The sequence below is a fragment of the Lissotriton vulgaris genome, chromosome 6 (genome assembly GCF_964263255.1).
Source record: "Lissotriton vulgaris chromosome 6, aLisVul1.2, whole genome shotgun sequence".
NCBI lineage: Eukaryota > Metazoa > Chordata > Amphibia > Caudata > Salamandridae > Lissotriton > Lissotriton vulgaris.
Window position 1 is genome coordinate 1,835,416,836 of NC_141694.1, and position 25,011 is coordinate 1,835,441,846.

The window sequence follows — 25,011 nt, forward strand, 5'->3', positions numbered from 1 at the left end:
AATACTCCCTACATGTGATGTGTTTTGCTGCAAGAAGAAACCTATTTCGGTTGGCTCTTAACCCGGCTAGTATCCATTTGGACTACGGCAACGCCCTCTACGCCGGGACCACCGCCAAGCTCCAGAAGAGACTCCAGCGGATCCAAAACGCCTCAGCCAGACTCATCCTCGACATCCCACGATCCAGCCACATCTCCGGACATCTGAGAGACCTTCACTGGCTCCCCATCAACAAGAGAATAACCTTCCGCCTCCTCACCCACGCACACAAAGCCCTACACGACCAAGGCCCGAGCTACCTCAACAGCCGAGTCAACTTCTACGCGCCCAAACGCCACCTCCGATCAGCCAACCACGCCCTCGCCGCCGTCCCCCGCATCCGAAGAGCGACTACAGGAGGAAGGTCCTTCTCCTACCTGGCCGCCAAGACCTGGAACTCCCTCCCGTCCGACCTGCGCCTGACCCAAGACCACCTCTCCTTCAGGAAGAAGCTGAAGACCTGGCTGTTCGAGCAGTAGCGGCACCCCCCCTCCCCAGCGCCTTGAGACCCTACGGGTATGTAGCGCGCTTTATAAGTGTCAATGATTGATTGATTGATTGATTGATCCATTTGTTGAAGCCAGGGTTTTAATATATTCAGTTCTTGCCAGACTTTAAATGATTTCATCCATCCTGGGCATGGGATAGTAGGAGTCGAAATGTGAAACCTTATTTACTTTACAAAAGTCTGGGTAAAAACATATTGTTCCTTCTGATCTGGGAACTAAAGCAATGGGAAGAGGACCAATCAGTACGTCGTAGTTCATTGATAGCCATTTCCATTAAGTTTCTGCTTCTTGGTCTACTGATGGTCTTCGTGCTTCTGGAATCCAGTATAGTCGTAGCCTGTTCAATCAGGGTCATCAATCATGGTAGAGATAACACCTACCCTTTTTTCAGCAATAACTTTCTCATATTTTTTTTTAAAAGACGGTGAGCTGTGAATGTTTTGCCATTTGTTTCCATAGTCCAGGATCTCCTCACTGTGTGATTCATGAGTAACAGGAAATACTAATCGGGCAAGTAGTGTCAGGTGCCTCCCATTTCTTAAACAAATTGATGGAATAGGTATGAACTTCAATTTGATATTACTGACACCACCACCCCATTTACTCAATAGGGATCATACCATTGGGCCACAATTTTCAAAGTTGGATCAGAGTACTATATCCTTGTCCCCAACTTATAAGGCTCTTTCTAACCCCCGTTATACTGTCACTTTGTTGTACTGTTTTTCTGCTCTCCTTAAGTTTTCTCGATATTCATCACCACAGTTTCTCAGATAGGCAGAGCTTGTCTTATAGGTTTAGTATATAGGACACCACGAGAGCATGTTGTTCTTCATCCCCTACCCACTCTTCTACTAGAGTATCCAGAAAATTCCCCAGATGATTTAATAACAATAAATCAAAAGCACTAAATCCTGTAATTGAGTTAGCCCTGCTTCTTAACAGGACCCAACAGTAAGAATGTATCCCAGTATTTATCCTCTGGATTGGTGACTTTCCTTAGTATCTCTTATATGGTTTAATTGAACCTTTTTAATAAACCATCAGTTTGGAGATGATATACCACATTTATAACATGCTTGATTTTCAACATGTTGCATATCTGTTGAGACATGAAATTTGTGCTCTGGTCCATTAACACCTTGAGGGCAATCCACTCTGAAGAAAAATAGCAAAAGAGCATCTGCTTGGTATTCAGCAATAGGTCCTCGTAATGGGACAGCTTCAGGGTAACAGATAGCATAATCAACAGTCAATAAAATGTTCCCGACTCCTCTACCTGGAAGCTCTAGGGTCCCCACATTATCTATTCCAGTTTGTTAAAATAGTGTCCTGGTCGATGATAGTTAAAGAATTCACTGGACATTATCTTATAGTCACTGGTTTTTTTAATTGCTTCACAGGACATTGCTGACAGTACTGAGTAATTTTGGCATACATTTCTTGCCAGTAAAACCCATGTAAGAGGAGCGGTTGGTTTGTTTCTGCTACTCAGTTGGGCTCCTGTGAGGTGACTATGGGAAAGCTGGAGAACTGAGGTTATTTAGATTTTTAGTACTAATAACTGCTTCTGCCCTGGTTTTGGGAATATTTGATACACTAATCCTTTGCTTCTTTAGAAGTGGTGAACCACAAAACGTTTTAGTAGGAATAGTCTCTGATCGGAGTGCAACAGAGGAAACTTAGTAAAGTTAGGTCTTGCTGCTGCTGTTCTCTGGTGTTTTGTTTTCTACCCTGAAGTCAGTGGGTGAATTTGAATACTTGGGATCACCTTAGTTCTCTTCTCTTGTGATTGAATGTTTTGATGCCCCTTTCCTTGTGATGCCATATTGATTCTTCTTTGAAAAATTGGCAGTCATAGAGTCATTGTTCCTTCTTTTTGCAGAATAATTGGTGGAAGTGAGCCAGTTCCCAAAAGTACTAGTTTTGGTAGGTGGTGGTCATACCACCGCTTTTAGGTTATAAGTTCTTCATTGAATCCTTAATTCCACTTTTGTTGTGTGATAATTTTTTGTGTCTCCCTGGATACATGTAGAGTTCAAGATTGATTGCTCTTTGAAGACACCCACTATTAACCAGTTCCTGAGCCAGTTTTCTGTCTACACTTAAGCTGCAGATCAGTACGCTTTTTGAAAGGTTTTCCATAGTGCACACCAACAACCATTAAGCCTTCGGGTCCAGACAGATATTTATTTGTACAATTTCTAACCAGATGTCCTCATGTGGCACATTCAAAACACCGAGGCCCAATATCAGGTATTACTCCTCTTCCTAAGGAGTGCCAAATTGTAATATTGACTAGACCGAATCTTCCTCTCATTTCCCAGGTATGGGACTGTGCTTGCTGATACCCTCAATAGATGAGGACATTAATTTGGTTGTCGTGGTGGGAGTGGATCTGATGATCTTCATGGTAAATGCTCATGAGAGGGAAGTAACCAGGTCCGCAACACCTATGAGAGTGGGATTTGGATATTGCTGTATATATCTCTGCATAGATGGAGCAAAGTCTTTGATTTTTTGCCTCAAAACTATCTTATCCCTCATACGTTTGTGGTGGCTGTTGGTGTTTGTAATAACCTGCCTACCATATCCTTGGCTGTGTAGCACAACTGCCAAGATGTCTCGTTTGACTTTAACTGAAGATTTCGAAATTGCTGTTCTTTCATCATATCCCAGTCTCTCTGGGACCGCTTTCTTTATATCCAGTCAGCTAGTATTAATGTTGGGATAGGCTATCTGGTAGTTTGTTTGCATTTCTCCTTTGTATATAGTCGCTATGTAATGGCCCCATCATTCCTGGGGCCATGCAGAACTATGCTCTACTCTTAAAGCCAGTGTAAACATACTCAGATTCTTCCCCAAGATACATATTTCTATAGAACTGATGCACAGAGTTTTGGATGTACCGGACTAGTGGCAGTCACATTAGTGAGCTGGATCAATAGCTCTTGATGTTTATCTGCAACAGCCACTTGTTGAGCTCCCTGCATTTGCAAGGCCTGCTGAAAGGTGTGCTTAAGAAGACAAGCTTGATGTTGCTGTCTTTACAAAGTTTGATTTAACTCTTGACCTTTGGCCTGCTGTTGTATTAGATTTTCCATGGCATGATGAGAAAAGTTGATCCACATTTGATACCAAATGTTGCTCTTTAACACAAAATGTTGTTATTCCGCTGTAGTGGTGTCTAATTTTGTATTATATAAATTGTGCTGTGTATAGTATATATAGTACATGTGATATATATATATATATTACTTTCACTTCGCTCGACACCGCTCTCACAGCATCCACAGTCGAATCCAGACTGTCCTGAAAATGAATAAGGCAGACCCAAAATTAAAGTGCAGTGATTTTAATTCAGTTTAGTAAATGAAACCCAGCAAGCCCGCATGACGCGTTTCGCCTCTAGCCAGAGGCTTGATCACATGATACATTGCTTGAAATAGATGAGGGTATTTAAGGAGTAGAAAATACATGGAGGGCGGTACTATTCATGTTTAACCCGCCCTTTCCAATTAACCCCATAGTGATCATCACTTTTCATATATTTACATTTTAGATTTAGGAACCATAATAGTTAGTAGGAACAATTAAGGGTAAGTGCCCTGGTTCAAAAAAGACAGTTCATGGCCGCCATAATGTGACAAGAGTAAAATATTTGTGCAAAATCCCGCAAATTGTACTTGTCTCAATCTATACAAAACTGTACAATATAAAATACTAGAAAAAATATATAGATATATAGAAATATATATGTACATCTGTTAAATATATGTATAAATAGGCATAAAAACAATTCATCATCATTGCTATATGTACATTATTTACAATAAAAGACAAGATGTCATATATTCTATCTATACAATTTCATTGTAAAGCACAAAGCACACAATCCAAGATTATAAAAGTACAAAATCTGTCAGACTTAATAGCATCCATAACAAATAATCGTACCAAGAAATTGGCGACCATGAAATAAATTACATCATAAATCCACCTGTCTTTCCTAACTGTAATTTTTCTGAAAGAGAAGACAATCAAAGTGTATATCAATACAAATAAATGTATAGGGGCCCAATTCATCATGTTTGATATAAACTCCTATTTAATACCAAATGTATCTCATCCACAAATTTCCCTAAAGCCCTAGTGCAAAATAATGTGCAAAATATCTAAACAAAAATGTTTAGAATTTCTTCTGTGTGATTTAAAAACAAGTTCATGGGAAAATTAGAGGGAATGGTCAGAGGAAAACATAAAGTTCTTTATCGTCCTTAAATTTATCTCCCTTTACATTTAGAAACCAACTCTCGATTACGGTGAAACTGATATACTGAAGGAAACATAAACTATGAAATGTGTAATGACCGGTAATTAGACCCTGCAAATAGATTTATAAACAAGTATATAAATCTTCGCTCGCATTAAGGCCCCGCGGGGCCTTACTATCGAGCTCTATTATGTACCTGGTCTCTAGTAGGCGAAGTTGAGCATCTCTATCACCTCCCCTCTTGAGGGGCATTATACAGTCAATAGCATAGTACAACAAGGCAGAAGGATCACTATTGTGTAGACTCTCAAAATGGCGAGCCACAGGATACGCCTGATCTTTTCCAACAATGGCCCTAATGTGTTGCAGCACACGCTTGTGCACTGGCAAACGTGTGCTGCCCACGTATCGGAGGTCACACGGGCATTGTAATATGTATACTGCGAAGTCCGTTCTGCAAGACACGCGTTTCTTAATCATTACGGGCTTGGTTTTAAAAGGCACCGTATATTGGGTTTTATTACATCCATTTTTGCATGCCTTGCAGACAGTACACTTCTTATATATATAATGGTTGTGGCTGTTTCACTCAAAGGCTGACCTGGTCTGTATGTTTCGCGTGAAATCTGATGCCATTTGTTGTCTGGAGGTGCATGTTGCAGCATCTCTGTGTGAGTGAGTGAGTGTGAGAGAGAGAGAGAGAGTGAGAGAGAGAGACACAGAGAGAGAGAGAGAGAGAGAGACCACACCACACCACACCGGCAGTGTGCCTCACGTGAAAGTGGGTCCACATAAAAATAAACGCTCCGGTAGGTTCCCATGAGTGCAGCGTGTTTCTTGTGTTGAAACTGGAATATATATATATATAGTATAGTTAGAACCTAGTTTCCATAGGAAAAGCATTTTTTGATTTGCTAAAAACCTTGGCGTTGTTTGATGAATCTTTAAAAAAATTCTCCCCAAAAATGTTTCATCCAGATCAGCTCCTAACCTGAACTTTTGGGGGTGGTTCATCAAGCGGGAACTGAGACAAAAGGGGGGGTCCCAAAAGAGTTTTATCCATGTTAATTTCCATAGGAAACTTTAGCCAAGGCTACAGCCCAAACTGCTGAACGGAGTTACACCAAAAGGCCTAAAAGCTAATGCAGTTGCAGAAGCTTTGGGTGCCCAGGTTGGAAGGATGGCTTCTTATCAGAATTGCAGACGCTGAATGGTGAGATGAGGACAAAAAAAAAAAGGAATTACACAGAATTTTTCAAAAAGGTAGCGCTTGGTTCAGAAAGCAACCTTTTTTAAATGGTATAAAACCAGGGAGCTGCCTTGCAGAGAGGTTGTCCAAGGCCACGCCCCCTTTGTACACCACTCTGCAACACAGCTCTGTGGCGCTTACTGGGAGTAGCTGGAGGGGTAGATGGCCCCCAGGGACCCTCAGAACTCAAGGGGACTTAATGCCCCAATTTACAACGCACCAGGGGGTGCATTTACACAGTGGTGCAGGGAGGGGACCTGGCCTGATGTGACAAGTGTGCAAACGCGCCCTGTGGCGCCTGTTAAGTTGGGGAATTTAGTCTCCTTGAATCATGAGGGTCCCTGGGGTGCCAACTAGCCCACCAGGTACGTCCAGTAAGCGCCACAGAGTTGCGTTGCAAAGAGGTGTAAAAAGGGGCATGGCCTCGGACCACCTCTCTGCAACGCAGCTCGGTGGTGCATACTGGAGATTCATGGTGGGCTAGTTGGCCCCCAGGGACCCTCAGGATTCAAGGAGAATTAATCCCCCAAATTAAAACCAGCCAGAGGGCGCGTTTGCACAGTGGTGAAGGGAGGGGGCGGGGCCTGATGGGGCATGTGTGTCCTTATGCAATCATTCCACCAAAACCTAAGCACTTATAAATTTACCATGCATTTTCCTTGCAGCATGCTAATCATCCAGTCACTACCCATGCACTCATGCAATGACCCATGCACTAACTCATGCACTGCTACAATACCCTGAGCAGTACCCATGCAGTCCAGCCATTGCCCTGTCACTACCCATGCACTCCTCCAATCACTCAGCGAGCACCATGTACTTATCCAATCACTCTGCCAAAATCCAGGCAGTTATAAATTTACCATGCACTCTCCCTGCAGTACTCTAATCTTCAAGTCGGTACCCATGTACTCATGGAGTGACCCAGGCACTAAGACATGCACTGTTACAATCCCCTGTGCACTACCCATTCAGACCTCTAACTACCTACACAGTACTGATTCACTCCTCCAATTACCTAGGTTGTACCCATGCACTCCAGAAATCCCTCTGTCACTACCCATGCACTACTCCAATCACCCATCCAGCATCATGTACTTATCCAATCACTCCGCCAAAACCCAAACAGTTATAAAATCACCATGCACTGTCCTTGCAGCAATCTAATCATCCAGTCATTACCCATGTACTCATGCAATGACCCAGGCACTAACTCATGGCAAATACAGATCAGGTCATGCTCATAACAGGGGTACCCCAACGCATAATGTTCCCTAGTGTTTGTAGGTGTTTTCACTGTATTCTAAGTGTCTTTTAGCATAGCATAGGCTCCTGTCCTGGTTAGTCAGAGTCAGTTACCACCAGTTACCGTCACTAAAAAGTTGGGGGTACATGTGGACTTTCTGCTCTTCTGTTGGTTCTTTCTGCACATCTCTTGCTTCTTCCTGCACTTTTCTTCGTCTTTCTGGACTTCTGTTGCCTCTTTCTGCATTTGTCTTGCTTCTTGCTGCGCTTCTCTTTCTTCATATTTCCTGACTTTGTAGGCATAGTTAGAAATTAGCATTTAAAAAAACCTTGGAAATTCACTGAAAAAAACATAGGTTTCAGGGACGTTCTAGTTAGTTGGACATTTCACTCGCACAAAACCATTGAAATTCCCCTGTTATAGTTAGTTGTAAATGTGTATTGGCATTTATACAGCGCACTACTTACCCGTAGGGTCCCAAGGCGCTTCGACCGCTGCGAAACCCTTCCTGGCTTCCCTGAGAGATGGTCCCTTAATGGGTATCTCCAGGGTGAGACCAGGCATCCCCGGCGGTCTGGTGGGGCCATTAGTGAAGATGAGGCAAGCTAATGCCCAGAGTTGCCGAGTGTGATCGCTGATCAGAGTGGGCACCGAGGCGAGAGAATTATCGAGTCCGCTGACCCTGGTCCAGAAACCTGCCGCGCCGGGAATCGAACCCTGGTCCCGGGCCGTCCTCTGCTCTCGGGTCTGCCGCCTCTAACCAGTGAGCCACACTACTTCACGGCCCCCGCAATGCACTGCTGATGACGTCACATATTACATCATTCAAGTGACAAGGGACGTACCGCATATAGGGGACTCCTTGATACCGGTTCTCCTATATGCGGATGACGCGGTCCTTCTTGCAAGGACTGGAAATGGGCTCCAGAAGTTATTGGACTCATTTGGAGAGTTCATGGAGTCCTTATATCTAAGAGTTAATACCAAAAAGTCACATGTCATGGTGGTGGGCAAAAATTGTGGATCCCGAACAAGGCCAAGTCCGCCCGGAACGGAAACCAGAATCCTTGGACCAGTTTCAGGGCATCACCCCTCATCAGCATGTATATCTTGACTCCAGTGGCATGGCCAGCACAGGACCCACGTCTGGGAATACCTGTCGCACGTAGCAAACAGAGCAATTGGCTGATGAGTGGTGATACCAGGAAATCGGCTCCAGGATGCTTGTTTTCCGGTCCAGGGAGGACCTGGCCTGGCAGTTCTGGCTGGACTATTCCCATGGAGAGCAGGGTTAAGATTGATTTGCATATGGCTGGGTGCAAACTGGGGTGGCATGGTGAGCAAACAAATTATGGATTTAACCCAGATCTGTGCCCGGGGGTGAATAAAGCCAATAGGCCCATTTTTATATTTTGCTGTTTTGACCCTTTGACAAAATCAATTGTTCTAGCTTATTAAATTATGCCCTTTATTTACAGCCATGTAAATAAGGGGCATAATTTAATTTAATAAAACAGAAAAATATTTTCTATAACTGCTTCCCATTTACGTAAGTATTTTGGGGATCGAGCTTTGTTCTTAATTCACTGCCCTGCATTTGATTTACAATAACACTTGCTGCAAATGGAAAATGTAACTTACTTGTAACCAACTATTCGCAGTGGGACGTGTTGTAGATTCAAATGTGCCACCCACTTGCCCATTAAATGGAAATTTGTACTAGTTGTCTTTACTAATTATTACAAACTACTCTGCTCATGTTTAAGCAGACATACCTTCTCCTTGTGGTGGTGGTTGAGGAGAATAACCTAATATAAGGTAGCACCTGTAAACTGATGCGTTGTGGTTTCTGGTGCATGAGCAGGGGTTGTTCTCGAAAGCAAAGCTTAAACTATTGTAACAAACAAGTTCAAATGTTCCAAACCCAATACTAGATGGCAGGATAGTGCACAAAATGTATTCCACAACATAAGCAGCAAATATTGTGTTACATCTAAGAAATATTTTCCTTACTTTTCTGTCCAGAGACCTTTGTAAATTGACATGTTGTACCTAGACTAGCAAATATCACCGGGTTATGTGTGTTTGTTGATACCAAAGCAGCAATGCACTTCTAAACACTGCCTTTCCTAGTTAGACATTCTGGAGTGATTAACATTTCCAATTTGGAAGCGAGGCCTTCTGTGGCCATACTGTAAAGCCTATCTTTTACTTTGAGCATAGTAGGCCAGCATTGAAGGGTTAAACTAAGGGCCTGATTTAATAATAATAATAGAAGGTCTCTTAGGTTTGAATGGGGAGCCCATACCTCCAAGATCAGCAGAAGTGTATGACATCAGGATCAGCAAAGCTCTCTCTTTCTCCAAGTGCCCTAATCATGCATGCAGTGCAATATTAAAGGTGCTAGAATTTCAGTTAGCTGCAGCTGTGTTCGTGTTATATCTAGAGCGGGCCGATCAACCTGATTAACAGAATACATTGTTGTGGTGACTTTGAAGACTTCTGCACACAGTGTACAGACTGAGGTCGCGATGTAAGTCTAGGGATGTTAAAAACAAGCCGTTCTCATGCGAAGAAAAATCAAGCAGTCTAACGTACAACAACAGTTACATGTAGTGTCGTGTGCAAAAGCTGCCAAGTGTTTAAATGGTGTTTAACTTCTAATAAGCGTATGCTAACATAGCAATGTGTGCAGGCAGGACCTTGGCCATACTACACCCTCCCCTGATCGGAACACGTACAAGAATGGAGGCAATTTGGGAACGCAGAGTTCAAGCTCGATTGAGGCAGACCCAAGTTAAAAATTTGCCAAATTGGACAATTGGTAGTAAAAATTCCGAAGTAGCAAGGAAGAGAGGAAACAAACAAGTAGGGGCGTTATATTGCCCCGATGCAAATGGGAAAAATGTTGTCAAAAACTTGTCGTGTACAGTACGCATGGAAGCTGGGCATATGCCAATTTAATCCAACAGCGTATAGGCACAGTTTGTTGCAACAGCCTCCAAAACGAAGTCATTGTTATCCTCAGAAAACATCTCAGCCATCCAATTTAATAACGTGAAGGAACATACATGTTCATTGACAGCCGGAGCCTCTAGCACCATCAGTGGACAACTCTGGTGTTCTTCGATATAACTGTGTGCCAGAAAGTCATGTGCAGCCGCACATACGTTCCGATGAGCCAGGACTCCATGCATCGCCGCACAGGCCATAATCCAGCCCACAGAACATTCCAACTCATGAGCAACTAAGGGACTCATTAGTTGATCATAATCCGCGTTAGGAGACACCGTATTGCAGAGACACAAATCCAGAGCGCATTCAAAAAAGCAATCCAGGCAATGGAAAACAGGCTGAACGCATGTAAAGTAGGAAAACTGGAAGGATAATCCGTATGCTACACTGAAAGTGACGAGAGGTAGCGTTCCATAGTGTTTAAGCATCTGGTTGCAAAGCTGGAGCAGCCGCGACATGTTGTCGTCTGATACAGATTGTTCAGCCATTTTTGAGCAAGCAAATTAACAGCAGTGCCAAGGCGAGAATTAATGGTAAACCACCGAAGATGCTGGCAAAAATAGAATGAAAAAATGCCGGTATCACACCAAATATAGGTTGGAACGAAGTCACAAAGCTAGAGCTCACTACTTTAAAAAAATGAGCCAAGCCCGTTGTTGACGAGGCATTAAATATAGTGTGAATCAAAGCGCCATAATGAAGTGGGAGATCAGTATTTAAAAGTGTATGTACTTCAGTGCGGGTGTTAGCCACGTGAAGGACAAATGTTTCACGGGAACAAGTAAGGGCAACTTATTTCTGGGACAATAAAGCCCTTATTCGACTCATCTTGTTGAACTCTGCTTTCAAGGTCGGAATGGAAGGCCAAATAGACACATCAAGCATCCCATGCTTGGGCGGAAAAAGATAATTTTTACAGCAGACTATACGTTGGGAGACATTCACAATGTACGGAATCCCTGCCAGCATACCGCAGCAATCTTCATTATTTTAAAGTAAATAGCTACCGTTAGCTAGCAACGTGAATCTTGGTGTTATAGCTGGGACTGGATTACCCTTTAAAATGCAGGCCGAATTCGGGGCATTCGTGTTGCAAGAGCAGTGCAATTGTATGTTCTTGCAAACCAGTGAATAGTCAAGTGTCGAAATGCACTCCTCTCCTTTTAAATAAACCTCTTTACTCTCCCTCAGGCGCCTATAGGTAATTGGCAGAGACCAAACTTCATGGAGAAAGGCACTACCCAATGGTTCATATCTGCCTATGGCATAGTTTTTCTTGCATGAACTGAATTTAAACAGGGGAAAAGGTAATGGTATAACCCATGAATTAACCAAACAGCTGAATTTGATTCGGCAACAGAAAAAGGCAAAGGTTCCAACTTTTCAATATGCAAAAGTGAATATGCAGCATCCTTCAATGACAAATGTTTGTTTTTCAGTCAAATTATACGGTAAAAATAGAGAGGATGTGTTCATGTAGTCCCATGGAACTTTACCAGCTTTTAAAGTTTGCAAAGTCCAGGCAAACTGTATAATGGAACGTAATTGATTTTGACCATGACACAAAACAGACACTTCATCCTGTACAATATCAGCAACAGATGAAGCAATATTATCTAATGTGTAAATTCAGGAAAAAAGGGTATTAATGCTATTATCAACAGCTGCAAGTACTTTTTCTAAATTGGCTTGATCAATAGCCCGCAATCTAGAAGCAGCTTCAGCTTGAGACAGTTTCAAAACTACGTTGTAAATAGCGTATATCCATCTTTTTCACCTGCATCCCACAAGGCCTTTATCAAAGTCATTCAAATCAACCTCGTCAGTCAATTTGGACAAATGAAGTTTAACTGACGCTAAAGTGGAATGTTTAAGCTAGTTCTGACATAACTTGCCTACTGAATAGGTAGTTACAGAATGGGTACTTTCAAAACGGGGATCCAACCTAGCTGTGTATAGCCAGAAGCCAGACCCAGAAAACGATGTTGACATGAATCTGAACTTTTCTGCCTTAATAACCAACCTCGGGGATCCAAGCCGGAAAAAATAAAGGAGGAATTTAGTAACAGGGATTGTAAATTATCAATGCACCTATCAGTGTGATTGTACCATGAAGGGTATTCTCCTAAATCAGGAATAGAAGGAGCATTACATTTTTTAGATGTAGCCAATCCAAAGCAAGTCATTTGTGAAATAGTCAAAATTCAAAAACAGACCTGCAGGATGCAAAGCCTCAGTGCCTTGCACTTGCCAATTTTTAGAACCCCAAACAGATTTAAGATCAATAGCATCTTTCCACAACTCATAGCCCCCTATTGCTAATTGATTGATAAAGGACTTCGAATACAGTAATTTAGTGTGGGTGAGTCTAACTTTGGAAGAGGACTTAGCAGTCATCTTAAAATAAAATGCGTCCGGATTGAATTGATTAAAATCAGTAAAATAAGTAAACTGTTTCAAAAGAGTTTTCAAGCTGCCTTCAACGGGTGCTGGACAATGTTCCCATTGTATGTAATTAACCACATTTCTAAATGTGATCACTTTATGCAGAAAATGATTGCCATAATGTTGGTAGGAGAATAAGTCTGCATAATTGGCTGAGTCTAAGTACAAATCTTCAGCATCAAAAGCAGCGTAATATTTCAAATCAGAAAACAGAGCCTCACGGCTTGGACATCCCAATCATCAGAGCGTATATTTTGTTTTACAACATCCCCCATTGAAACACGAAGTACATTGGGAACATTTATAACCTCTGTAGTGCCGTGAATTTGAAATTTCACAGCATCCCACACAATCCTATCTAATACAGGGCAAGCTGTGATGTTGACAAAAGTCTGGTCCCTCTTCATGATGTGGGACGATGAGTGGTGTGCCAAAGTTCCATCAATTAACCTAATTGTAGATCTTTCTTTAACATAATGTCCATTTACCAGCTGAAAAAGTACAACTACAAATCCAATTGACATGAATAAAAAATATCACCTGCCAAATGTATGTCCTTGAGGGTATCAAAAATGTCTTTTAAACCAAACTGCAAAAATAGAAATTTTCGATGATGACTTTGATGTTGTAGAGTCAGAGTCAAATGAAAAGCGGGACTGGTTAACAGCACTTGTTTGCACTTAAGGTAACGACACATCTGTGGGGTAAGTCGACTCAGTATCATCATTGGGATCACTAGCCGGTGGATTCAATAAAGGATTAGTAACTGTATACATCTCGATGGCAACGTCTGGCCTGTTGGTATTCGCTGGAGCCAAAACAGAATTTCTCAGCATCGCTTGACAAGAGACCGCTAGAGGCCTACTAAGAAGAATCAGCCACTCACTGTAATTTGACATTGTCAATGGAGATAACCTGTTATCCTTGCGACCAGGAAGTGGAGGTAAAATGACTGTTCTTGTGCCCTGCACTCCAAGTACAGTTACTGGTGCTCGATATGAGGGGCCGAACTCCATCTTGTTCTCCACCTTCTCACAGACCAGGTCACCGACTCTGGGTAGCCAGCCAACTACCGGAATCTTAAGCGCAGCATCAGTAGTGGAGAGCAAGTGTTCCTTTGCAAAACTGTCACGAGTATTTTGTAGGTTCTGTAATACAGCAGAATGATCATCTACGTCAAATGTTGTGGCAGGCGCCGCCATGTCTAGACCTTCAAGGTCCGGAACAAACATTTTGATGCCAAAGAGCATTTCGTATGGGTTCCACCCACCCAGAGACCTTCTAGGGAGACTATTAAGTGCACCTTGAACGCTATAGAGATGGGCCAGCCAGTTCATGCCAGTACCTAAAACCCTAGCTGTCAAGGATTGCTTTAAGTCACGGTTCATTCGCTCCACAAAACTATTACCCTCAGGTCTGTATGAAGATGAAAATTTGACTTGGACCCCCAATGAACTCATGGCACCTAGTACGCCTTAGAGGCGAACGCTGCACCCTGATGCGAATGAAGGGTGCCACATGCAAAAATTCCCACAAAGACACGCATATCCCTGATGTCAATTCGGGCATCAGCACTCCGTTGCAGCCAGAGCCAAATAAAGCGTGTGCACGAATCCACTGCAACTAAGATGTACTTATAGGCAGTATCTGAGGAGAAAGGACCGCAGTGATCTAAATAAACGCACCCATATGGTTTATTAGCTATGTACAATTGCATCTGGGGCGGGCGCGCAGCAGTTGAAGGTTTGATCTGCTGACAATTGTCACAAGTAAGGACATAATCACTCGTCTGTTTGTACATTCCGCACCACCAGTAATGCTGCTGTAAGAGATATTCAGTCGCTGAAACGCTGGCATGCGCTGAAGGCATGCCCTCGTAAGCAGCTGTTATCAGGTTTTGCCAGCGGTCCGCGTTGGGAATCAATCTGTCACCAAGGTCGTTAATTCTCACATTGGGAACTTTATCAGGATTTAAATTATAAGAGTATTTAGAAGGGAAACATCTAGGGTATTTACCTCCCTTCCCTGTTGCAGCAATGGCTGCCAAGATGTCATCATCATACTTACTTTTGGGACTTGCAACTGCTGCAACTACATATGTTGCTACTTCTGTCTTTGCTGTTTCGTCAGCAAGGTAGTTACCAACAGCGTGTACCCCTACGGGCTGATGACCAACAGTATGTATGACAAACACGAGCGGCAGCCGTTTTTGAAGCTCTGCCGCTCAAACCCGTAGCATTTTGTTTGATTGTGCTACCTTTGGAATCACGAAAGTCATTTTGAGTCTAAAAGAATAAATTGTTATTGTAAGACTGAACACAGTAGTAAGAGTCGCTTACAATAAGAGTAGTCACACAAGGGTCAGTATATTCCAGTGCAAGCACCAGAGCATTTAGCTCTGCCAATTGAGAGGTACAGTCCCCTAATGTCTGTGTATGCACGACATCGGACTTGAACTCTCCATTCACCATAGTACCCACCACTATTGCGCATGCTGCTGAATAAGCATGCTTTGATCCTGCCGCCGGTTGCCCCGATCCGTCAGTGTAAATGATATAATGGAAATCCTCCAGCGGGCGCAAGGTCAGAGGAGCCGTATGAATGAATTCATACTGCAAGTACTCCTGAGTTTGCAAAGAGAAATACAAAATAAACGTGACAACAGGAGACGTCAAGGATGTGGCCAATTGTATCCAACAAGGATGCAATGCTTTAGAATTTGGTACACTGGCCTTTGTCACTGTCTCAAGGGCAGAATAGGAGGTAACAACCAAAATGTGTTTTCCTTGCAACAGCGCACGTTCCTTCAGAATCACCATCTGCACTGCAGTCAAAACTTTTTCCACAGAGGAAAACTGCATTTCAGCCGAAGTGTAGAAGTGTGACTTGTAAGCAATAGGCACTCTTTCACCTTCAATAAACGTCAGGTATGTGAAACCCACTGGTCCCGGCACAATTCTTATTACCAGGTTGGTGTGGTTGTCACAAGTCAGTAAGAATTTAGATGCAAGTAGATCAGACTGCGAAGATTGCAGTATAGCTGAATGTTCAGGCAGCCAGCAAGATTTGGTAAAAGTTGGTTGTATCAAGGCATATTGCAGCTTGATACACTGGGCATATTCGGGAATGTAAGTATGCTCGAAATTCAGAAAACCCAGCAACGATTGTAGTTTCTTCAGAGTTGTAGGAGCGAGCAGATGTTCGCATTTCTCCAAGAAGTGAGGTGCCAAACCCCAACCTTCTTTAATGAGCTCATCACCCAAGAACAACACTGTGTACTCGGCAACGTGTGATTTTGCAAAGTAAAATTTGTAGCAGAAGTCCGCAAACATACAAATGCTGCCCTCAACGTGACACAGATGCGGCCATAATTTGTCGTCTATGAGATAAATGTAAATCAACATACGAGCACGCATCAGGGCTGAGTCCCTCCAAGAGAGAGACAATGCGGGCGGCAAAGACGCCTGGACTGTTTTTATAGCTCATGGCTAATCTTCTGAACTGTTTTTGTTTGCTACCGCCAATGAACGCTGTCCATTGACTAATAAATGAGGACAGATTATGGCTAAAAAAAACATTGGATATGTCAAGTGTAGTCTTAAAACGTTTACGCACGAGACTATCCACAATGGTAGAACTGTGAGTATTATGTACCACGCAGGTCCGACAATGAGAGTTCAAGTGCCGGTAATCCAAAACTAAGCGATACCAAAGGGAATGATGGACAGGCTCATGAATATAGTGTCAAAGTGAGCAAGGGACCCACATCTGGACATACCCTGCCAACTTAGCGTGAACAAAGCGATACCAAAGGGGATGATGGACGGAGCGCTGGAGCAAATCAAATACTCACCCCCAGTCAACTGATCTGGGTTTAATCCATTGTCATTCTTTAGCTCACTCCACCACTCCAGTTCAGACATGGCCATATGCAAATCAGTCTGAACCTGTGCCTCATGGGAACAGTCCAGCCTGAACGGCCAAGCCATGCCTTCCCTGGACCGGAAACAAGCATCCTGGGACCGGTTTCTGGCTAATCAGCCGTCATCAGCCAGGCTAGCTTGAATCCAGTGGCAAAGTGGGCAAGGGACCCACGTCTGGCATTACCCTGCCAACTTCAGGCAAACAAAGCAATACCAATGGCCATGTCTGAACTGGGGTGGTGGAGTGAGCTAAAGAATGATGATGGATGAAACCCAGATCAGTTGACTGGGGGTGAGTGTTTGATTTAATCAAGCGCTCCATCCATTATCCCCTTTGATATCGCTTTGTTCACCCTAAGTTGGCAGGGTATGCCCAGACGTGGGTCCCTTGCTCACTTTGCCACTGGATTCAAGCTAGCCTGGCTGCACAATGCCACCTGCAGTCTTGTGTAAATTGCTATCAAAATTCTTTAAATCTAGTCTGCCACCTAGAGGAATTCAAAAGATGCGGACTCTGGTTAGATAATCTCTACCAGAAAAGGCATTACTGAAGGGAAATAACCTGTTCATCCCTTCCGGTCAGAGATGTCTTTAATTGATTTCAGATCGGGAAATTTGGAGAATAAGCAATGAAAGGAATCTTCAGTGATTCCCATTATATTAAGAAGTTTTATTTTAGACCACTTTCAAAAACAACATGGTATTACTCAGTCTAGTTCTTCAAGACCTGTTTGTATCACATGTCCGTACCGCTAGGTCTGTACCGTAGCGCTGGGACACACTAGCCTAGTGTAACCAGGCGCTTTATAAACTCATTTTATTATTATGTTTGAGAGGAAACCTGTTCTATAGTTCTAAAAGATTAAACTTTGTGGATAATCATCTGAGTCAGTGGAAATTATATTATTGTTTGATTTTATGTGCTGAATTCTGTCTTTTCTCTCTTTACCCAGGATGGAAGGGGATTTGGGATTGGAGAACTTGTCTGGGGCAAGCTGCGTGGATTCTCCTGGTGGCCAGGGCGAATTGTTTCGTGGTGGATGACTGGCAGAAGCCGGGCAGCTGAGGGTACTCGTTGGGTCATGTGGTTTGGTGATGGAAAATTTTCTGTGGTAAGTCAAATGAAAAAACGCAGACATCTCTTGCTTGTGATGCACCTCAAATTAAAGTGACCAACTTTACAAGCCATGGTGTCCAGTATCATCTTGTTGGAAATACATTCATTAGGTTGGCATTTTAGTAAGAAAATCGTATTGGAAATAGATTGTTATTTCTAACCAGTCAGATAGTTACTTCTATCCCAAGATTACAAAAATCATTAGACACACACTAAGAACGAAGCATGTATGAATAAAAATACTAAATTCATAATTGTGTCGCACTGCATGAAATTTCCTTTATGACTACATATGCTTGTGCACTGTTGTTGCTTTATACACTGCTGCATTACAGAACGGATGAATAGAGCAAATTTTCACTCAAGTATAAAAATGGATAGGTTTTGAAGCCCAAGTGATTGTGTTATCCAACCTACTTTTCATCTCCATTTAGTGCTGACTGACTTTCACCATAAAAGTATTCTCTCTGCATGGTCACAAGTAAGCCAGGGCTGAGTTCCTGGAGTTCGGCTTCGCAGAACTCCGGGAAGTGACCCAAAATCTACACCACGATATGGAGAGTTCCGTAGGTGGCAAAGTTGGTTTGATCATGGCGTTGATTTTCAGCGCCATGTGTTTGCCCCGCACTGTAAAATCAGTGCTAGCGCCACCATGCGCAGCGCAAGAGAGTGCTGCTTCTTTTCTTGGTGCTCGAGTAGATTTTCTACCCGAGCTGCTGCTTTCTCAACGCGGACGCTTTGGTTTCTCAACGCGAGCGGTCACAACCATTTGCCAGCGCCAGTGTTGAGAAATCTGCCCCCCTGCGTTTAGAAGTCTTCTTGGCCGGTGGATTTTCCTCACTCGCCATCTTGACATTGCCGAGCAAGGCTAAAAACTCCGCTCCACGGAGTGGGAAAAAACTCCGCGAACAGAGCAGAGTTCACCGCCCCAGCCATATTTGCAACTGACCCAAAGAAGTTCTCCTTGGGGTATTGGAGCTTTCATTATTTGTATTCTACTTGCTTGCTTTGTGATCATTTTTCAGCGCACTCTGAAGACTAGTGTTCTTTGGTTCCTGCACTTTACCATGAGTAAGCAGCGCACTGTAAGTGAAAATCATGAGCCCCTCAATTAGGCTCAGTAACTCGGAGACTTCATCTGTCTGGACAGACACTCATATATATAGCTGGAAGAAAGTAACATGTTTTCACCTCAGATTTATACTTCAATTAACAAAGCTTCACCTGTCTGGATGGAGCAAGAAGCCTAGTTCCACCTGAGATTGGTCAAAGGTCCCAGTATGGCGTATTCTTATTAGGCATTGTACCGAGATAAATTCAAGCCATAAATCCATCAAAGACTTGTTTTATGCTACTTTACTGGCCTAACACTTGAAAGGATCTATGGGTATCTTGAAGACTTAAGACTTCTACTGTTCATTCTGCGTCTTCAAGTTGCGGTAAACGGTGATTCCACGGATACCAGTGCCTTTATAATAACATTTCACATAGTCTGATAGATAAACTTAAATGTAGACTTTGGCATGAAAGCCAGAAACGGGTTTCCATCAAAGAAGGAAGTGATGGTCCTTAAGAACAAAAACAATTGTTCAGCCATCTTTCCCTCTGCAGAAACATTTCTTGAACTATTCACCTACAATCTGGGACAAGACTTGTTTATCACCACCAATCAGCGAAAACTGTGAGGCCAGGTATGGAGCTCCCCTGAATGGAGTTTAGCATCAAAAACATATTTGGATATACGGGTGCATTTGGCGAACTTTCAGCCATATTTTGTGCTTTTTAATCAGCATGAAATTGCTCCTAATGTTTGCTAGCTAGAAATAAGATTCTATTTGTGTTCAGTTACACCCTAAGTGATATTAACATGGCAGCTAGGGGCATATGCCCATTAATAGTGTGCTTCCAAAGTGACTTCATGCCTGTCCCCTTCGCCTTTACATTTCAGTGGTGAGTGCCACTGCAGACTCATCTCAATAGCCCTTATCTGCTACATTTTGCAGGCCCTGGTGGTTTTAGGGCTTCTGGGATAGATTCCAACTTCAAGCATGACATAGCTGGTATAAAAACTTTTTCAGGAGACATCGTGCAGTCCGGGCATTACCTAGTGTGACCTCATTGCACCTTGACTTTCCTGGACCGACCTCTTGTGCACATTTGTGTGCTGCTTGGGACGAAAACTAGAGGCATATGCACAAATTAAGTAAGATGCTGTGCTCTGCTTGCTCTGATTACCATCAGGTAATGTGTGGGGTAGATGGGGATCGGGGGGGGGGGGCCTTTGTTGGTACCAAACACAAACCCGCCATCCGAATAGGTGCTAAGAGCCCATGCATGGTCGCAGTGGTAATCCAAGTCAAGGCAAAAGTAACAGTCGATTATGGTGAGCAATTTAGTTATAGCCCTAAGCCTCCAAGTTTCTTCTGATAAGACTGACAAATGTGTTTGCAACTTTCTAAATGCCTAGTTTGGCACAGTAGCTACATTATCTATAAAGCAAACAGCAAGATGTGTTTCCAGTTTTCATGAGCACCCAGCTGCCACATGCGCAACTGTTTGTAGGCATGATACATGAGCACCACAATCTCAAGGCCTCACCACATGGTCTAATGATGCACATCATTCCCTAGCTGCAGTGGGCTATTTATTACTGCCTTCACTCTTCTCCTTTTCTCAGCAGCCTCTCATTTGTGCAAGGGTATCTCCAGCGCCCCTCATCAAAAATCTGCCTCTATCCTCAAGCTGGCCCTTCTAATTTCAGTTTCCTGATCCAGAACCTCTCTCTACTGCTCCACAACTTTGGATTCTGATTACAGATACATCTTGGCTCAATAACTGGTGATTTCTTCCCCATATTTGTACAAACCATGCAGACAGTTAGTGCATTGCGCAAGTGCAGTTATGAGAACGGCGTCAGTCAGTTCCAGTTTTTTTTATTTTTCCCAGACTGGTGCAGACATAGTCTTTGTCCCATTTTGTCATCAGGAATGGGGGTGGAGTTGTAATCTCCTTGTCACAAGAGACCCACAGCCAGGACAAAAGAGGCAGAGGCCTCCCCTTAACAACCACTCTACCTCTTGGGACTAACGCTTTGATCGTACAATGGAACAGAAAATGCCAGGGGTTTTCCCTACACTGAACAGGGATCCTCTGTCTTCTACCTTTACTCTGAGGAGACTTGAGAAGCCCTGACATTGCAGCCTGGATTACGTTCTGCTCTATCCTATGTATGACTCCCACTTCAGTGCATTAAATTAAATTAAAATGGATTTATTGGTGGCCAGATGTAGAACTTGTTCTCCCCTGCACATACTACTGCTTACGTTGTTACACATACACACACCCTACTCCGTATATATCTGCATCATTGGAGGGAAGTACCTAGTTGCAGAGGACTGGCAAATCAGTTTTAAAACACATTGGAGGCTGGTGCATCATCTCTGTCTAGTGATTTGCAAAAGGGCATGCCCAGCAATTACAGTCTGTTGCTGACACAACTACCAGTCCATCAGAGCCCGGTGAGCTGTCAGAAGTCATACACAGACAAAGATGAGGCACATTGTGTGCTGATCCAGACCACAAAGCCCTCTTGTGGGTAGCCTTCCATGTTACAGGGACCTGCAGTGCCTACTCCTGATTATCCTGTTGGCCAAAAATCTAAAACGAACAAACTCGCTATGGGTAACTTGGGGCATCAGTGCGCTCTCTCCAGAGCCATTCGTGGCATCCTAAACAACTGGTCTTCTATTGTCAAGCATGAAAGTAGCAGAAGGCAGAAACAATATTCTTCTTTGCCTAAGCTCTGAACAGCAGAACAAAAACTGGCCTCTTCATCAGGCATGGTCTCATTCTGTAGGGATGAGTCACGTCTTCCTTACTCCTTCAAGCTTGGACGCTTACCCATGCGTCCTCTCATCCGTAAGGTTGGAATAAAATTCCTTCTGTGTCCTCTTTTCTCCTCTTTGTGCTTACAGGTGTTTCCTTTCCTAGGACATGCTTTCCGAGAACCTAAATGAGCTTGAATAGTAGAGCAACTTACTCAGTCAGAGACAAGCAGTTGTTGATACACAACTTCTTTGCCGTCAACCTGTTGTCTTCCAGGTGATCCTCCGCAATAGTCACATGCACCGAATTTCTCGCACACCAGCCCGATCCCAGAGCATTTTGTGAAATATGTAAATTAAATGTTCGCAACCTTTTTTAGGGATCAAAATGGGCATATACATACATAACAATAGACTTTGCAGCCTTAAAAAGCCGAACAATAGCCAAGTATGTTCCATTTGTAAAAGTGTCCCCAATTACAGTAATATAGTCACGGTATTCAAAGTGACTAGGAATATCATTCACAAACTGCTTTTCATTCACTCCTGAGGCTTGAGCCGGGAGGTTAACTTTTTAACATCTGATCTTGCTTTTAAATAATTTGTTGAATATTTTCCCCGTGTGTCCTTCCCCCTCCCACTGGCAATTGTGCTGATTACTTTGTGCTCAACTTAGAGGCATGAACTTCGTAGGGATTTACCTCACACCGTTTTAGGGTGACAGACAAGGCAAGGGTGATAAGACCTTACCCTTTTTTCCCTCGATAGCTGGCAGACTCCTTGCCTTCCCCTTCAGGGTGTGGCCGATTCACGGGCCGTCATCTGCGGGGACTGACAGGGATAGGGTAGCGGCCATCTTAGTGAGGGCTCGCATTGCACGTCGCATGCACAATGGCATAAAAACATACGTTCATGGCTCCGGAGTCAAGCCAGAGTCCTGCCCGTCTGCGCCCGTCCGCGATCGACCGGGGCGCGGGGCAGGACTCCATGCCCCCTCCCTCCAAACTGAAACCGACGCCCTAAGCAGCAGCAGCCACCGAATTTACTATTCCAAAGGAGATCTCCTTACACTCGGTAAGAGGCCGACTCAAACCTGCTTTCATACTATAGACCCTGATTACATACCCTCCCTTTGTGAACTATGCAACCAAGCACTTCCCACGATAAATACAATTCCAAGAAAGGTAGCTAACCTGAAGATGATATTGTTAAACTGTAGGTCTTTGATTAAACATAAAATGGAAATCCATGACCTATTGATAAATAAAGATCTGGATGCCATGTTTCTTACGGAGACATGGCTAGAAGAATCATCCTCCCCTGATATTCTAGAAGCAATACCTCCCAGTTACAGTCTACTGAGAATCGACAGACAAAAACAACGTGGAGGAGGTCTTCCACTCATTTATAAAGCAGAGCTAGAATGCACCTTAACAAAATCCACCATAACTAATAGTGAATGTGGCTTATTTACAATAAAAATAGAACCGACAAATATGATCACTGGTCTACTTATTTACCGGCCCCCGGGAGCCGTGGCGCCTTTCTGTAGCCAACTCATTGAATCAGCTACCCAGCTAGCAGTTAGACACAAAAATCTAATCATTTTAGGCGACCTAAATCTTCATTTTGAAGATATTAACTCCAGTGAAGCACAACTTTTAGCTGCTGCACTTAACTCTGTAGATAGAAAACTTCTCTCTACCATCCCTACACACCAACAGGGACATCTTTTAGACCCCATTTTTGCGAATTGGGAGGGCATCAAGATCTTACCCCCGATCCCACTGATCTGGTCTGACCACAGTATTGTGCCATTTGAGATACTAAGAGAACCTATAGGAACTATACCTATAAAACATCCTCCTCACAAACGCCGCAACTGGAAAAAATTCACCCCTGAACTCTTCAAGAGCATGTTAGCCGGGCAACCTCCAACAATAGGTAACTCCTTACATGAGGTTTGGGACAACTACGAACTATGGATGGTGAAAGCATTAGATAAGATTGCTCCTTGGACAACCAAACCTCCAGTAAGACAATCCAAAACCGCTCCATGGTTTTGGGAGAGACTTAGAACAGCAAAGGCTCAATGTAAATCTACAGAGCGCAGATGGAGAAAAAGCTATGCACCTGAACTCAAAGAAAGTTACAGAATTGAGTTAAAAAACATCAAAAACTGGTTAGAGCGGAGAAAAGTAACCACTATAAAAATAGAATTGAGGAAGCAGATAATCCCACGAGAGAGCTGTTTAGTATCTACAGAGAACTCACTATCCTATCACGACTAGATGCTCAAGACACATACTCTGCTGAGATATGTGATCAAATCACTGACTTCTTCGTAGAAAAAGTGGAAAGAATCCATGCCACCTTTGTAAGCAACACAACTCCCGTAAAAATTAACGTGGATACTAGAGCCACCCGAACACACAAATCCCCACTTACCAGTTTCATTACCCCTGACAAATAGTATCTATTGAAAATCATTAATGACATACAGTCCGGCTCCCCCACCGATGCCTGTCCACCTGATCGGTGTAAGGGAGTTATGGAAAACACATTAATTGATCACATCAGTCATATGATCACTTTATCTTTCCAGGAGTGCTATTTTCCAGAAATATGGAAAACTGCCCAAGTTATGCCATTAAAGAAGAAGCCCAACATTCATATTTCTCAGTTCCAAAATCTACACCCAATCTCACTTCTCCCTTTCTGTGCCAAAATCATAGAAAAAGTGGCAAATGAACAACTTATGGAGTTTGTGGGGAAAGAAGCTCTCCTTCATCCTTCCCAGTCAGGATTTAGATCAGGCTACTCAACTGAGTCGGCAGTTCTATATTCGACTGAATGTATTCGGAAGATGGTGGACGAGGGCGAGACAGCAGCGTTGGTCCTATTGGACCTTAGTGCAGCATTTGACACCGTGCTGCACTCAACGCTGTTGTCTCGTCGCTCGGATATGGGAGTAATGGGCCCAGCACTCGCTTGGCTACACTCCTTTCTGACCGACAGAACTTTCCAGCTACACTGCCCACCCTTCAGATCATCCCCTCGGAAGGTGAGCCATGGGGTTCCACAGAGCTCTAGCCTGAGCCCCACGTTATTTAACATCTACATGGAACCCCTAGCACACATTGTAGAGGATTTTGGGGTGGGCATTGTCAGCTACGCTGACGACACCCAGTTGGTGTTAAAATTAACCCCTGACCGAAGAGAATATGCCACCAATTTCTCGGACTGTATGTCGGCGGTAGCGGCCTGGATGAACAACAACTGTCTTCGTCTGAATGGAGATAAGACAGAAGTACTGGTGGTGGGGAGAGCCGTTTCTGCGTGATCTCGGGCATGGTGGCCTAGTGAGCTGG

At 43.4% G+C, this 25,011-nt stretch overlaps 1 protein-coding gene across 5 annotated transcripts in view; it reads left to right on the forward strand.

Annotated features, from left to right (window-relative positions):
- Positions 1-25,011, forward strand: part of DNMT3A (DNA methyltransferase 3 alpha) — a 1,977,379-nt gene that overhangs the window by 1,184,563 nt on the left and 767,805 nt on the right. For all 5 annotated transcript variants that reach the window (XM_086928111.1, XM_086928112.1, XM_086928113.1 and 2 more), the window contains one exon: positions 17,653-17,811. In XM_086928111.1, the coding sequence (XP_086784237.1) occupies positions 17,653-17,811 (159 nt within the window). The remainder of the gene's footprint in view (positions 1-17,652; positions 17,812-25,011) is intronic.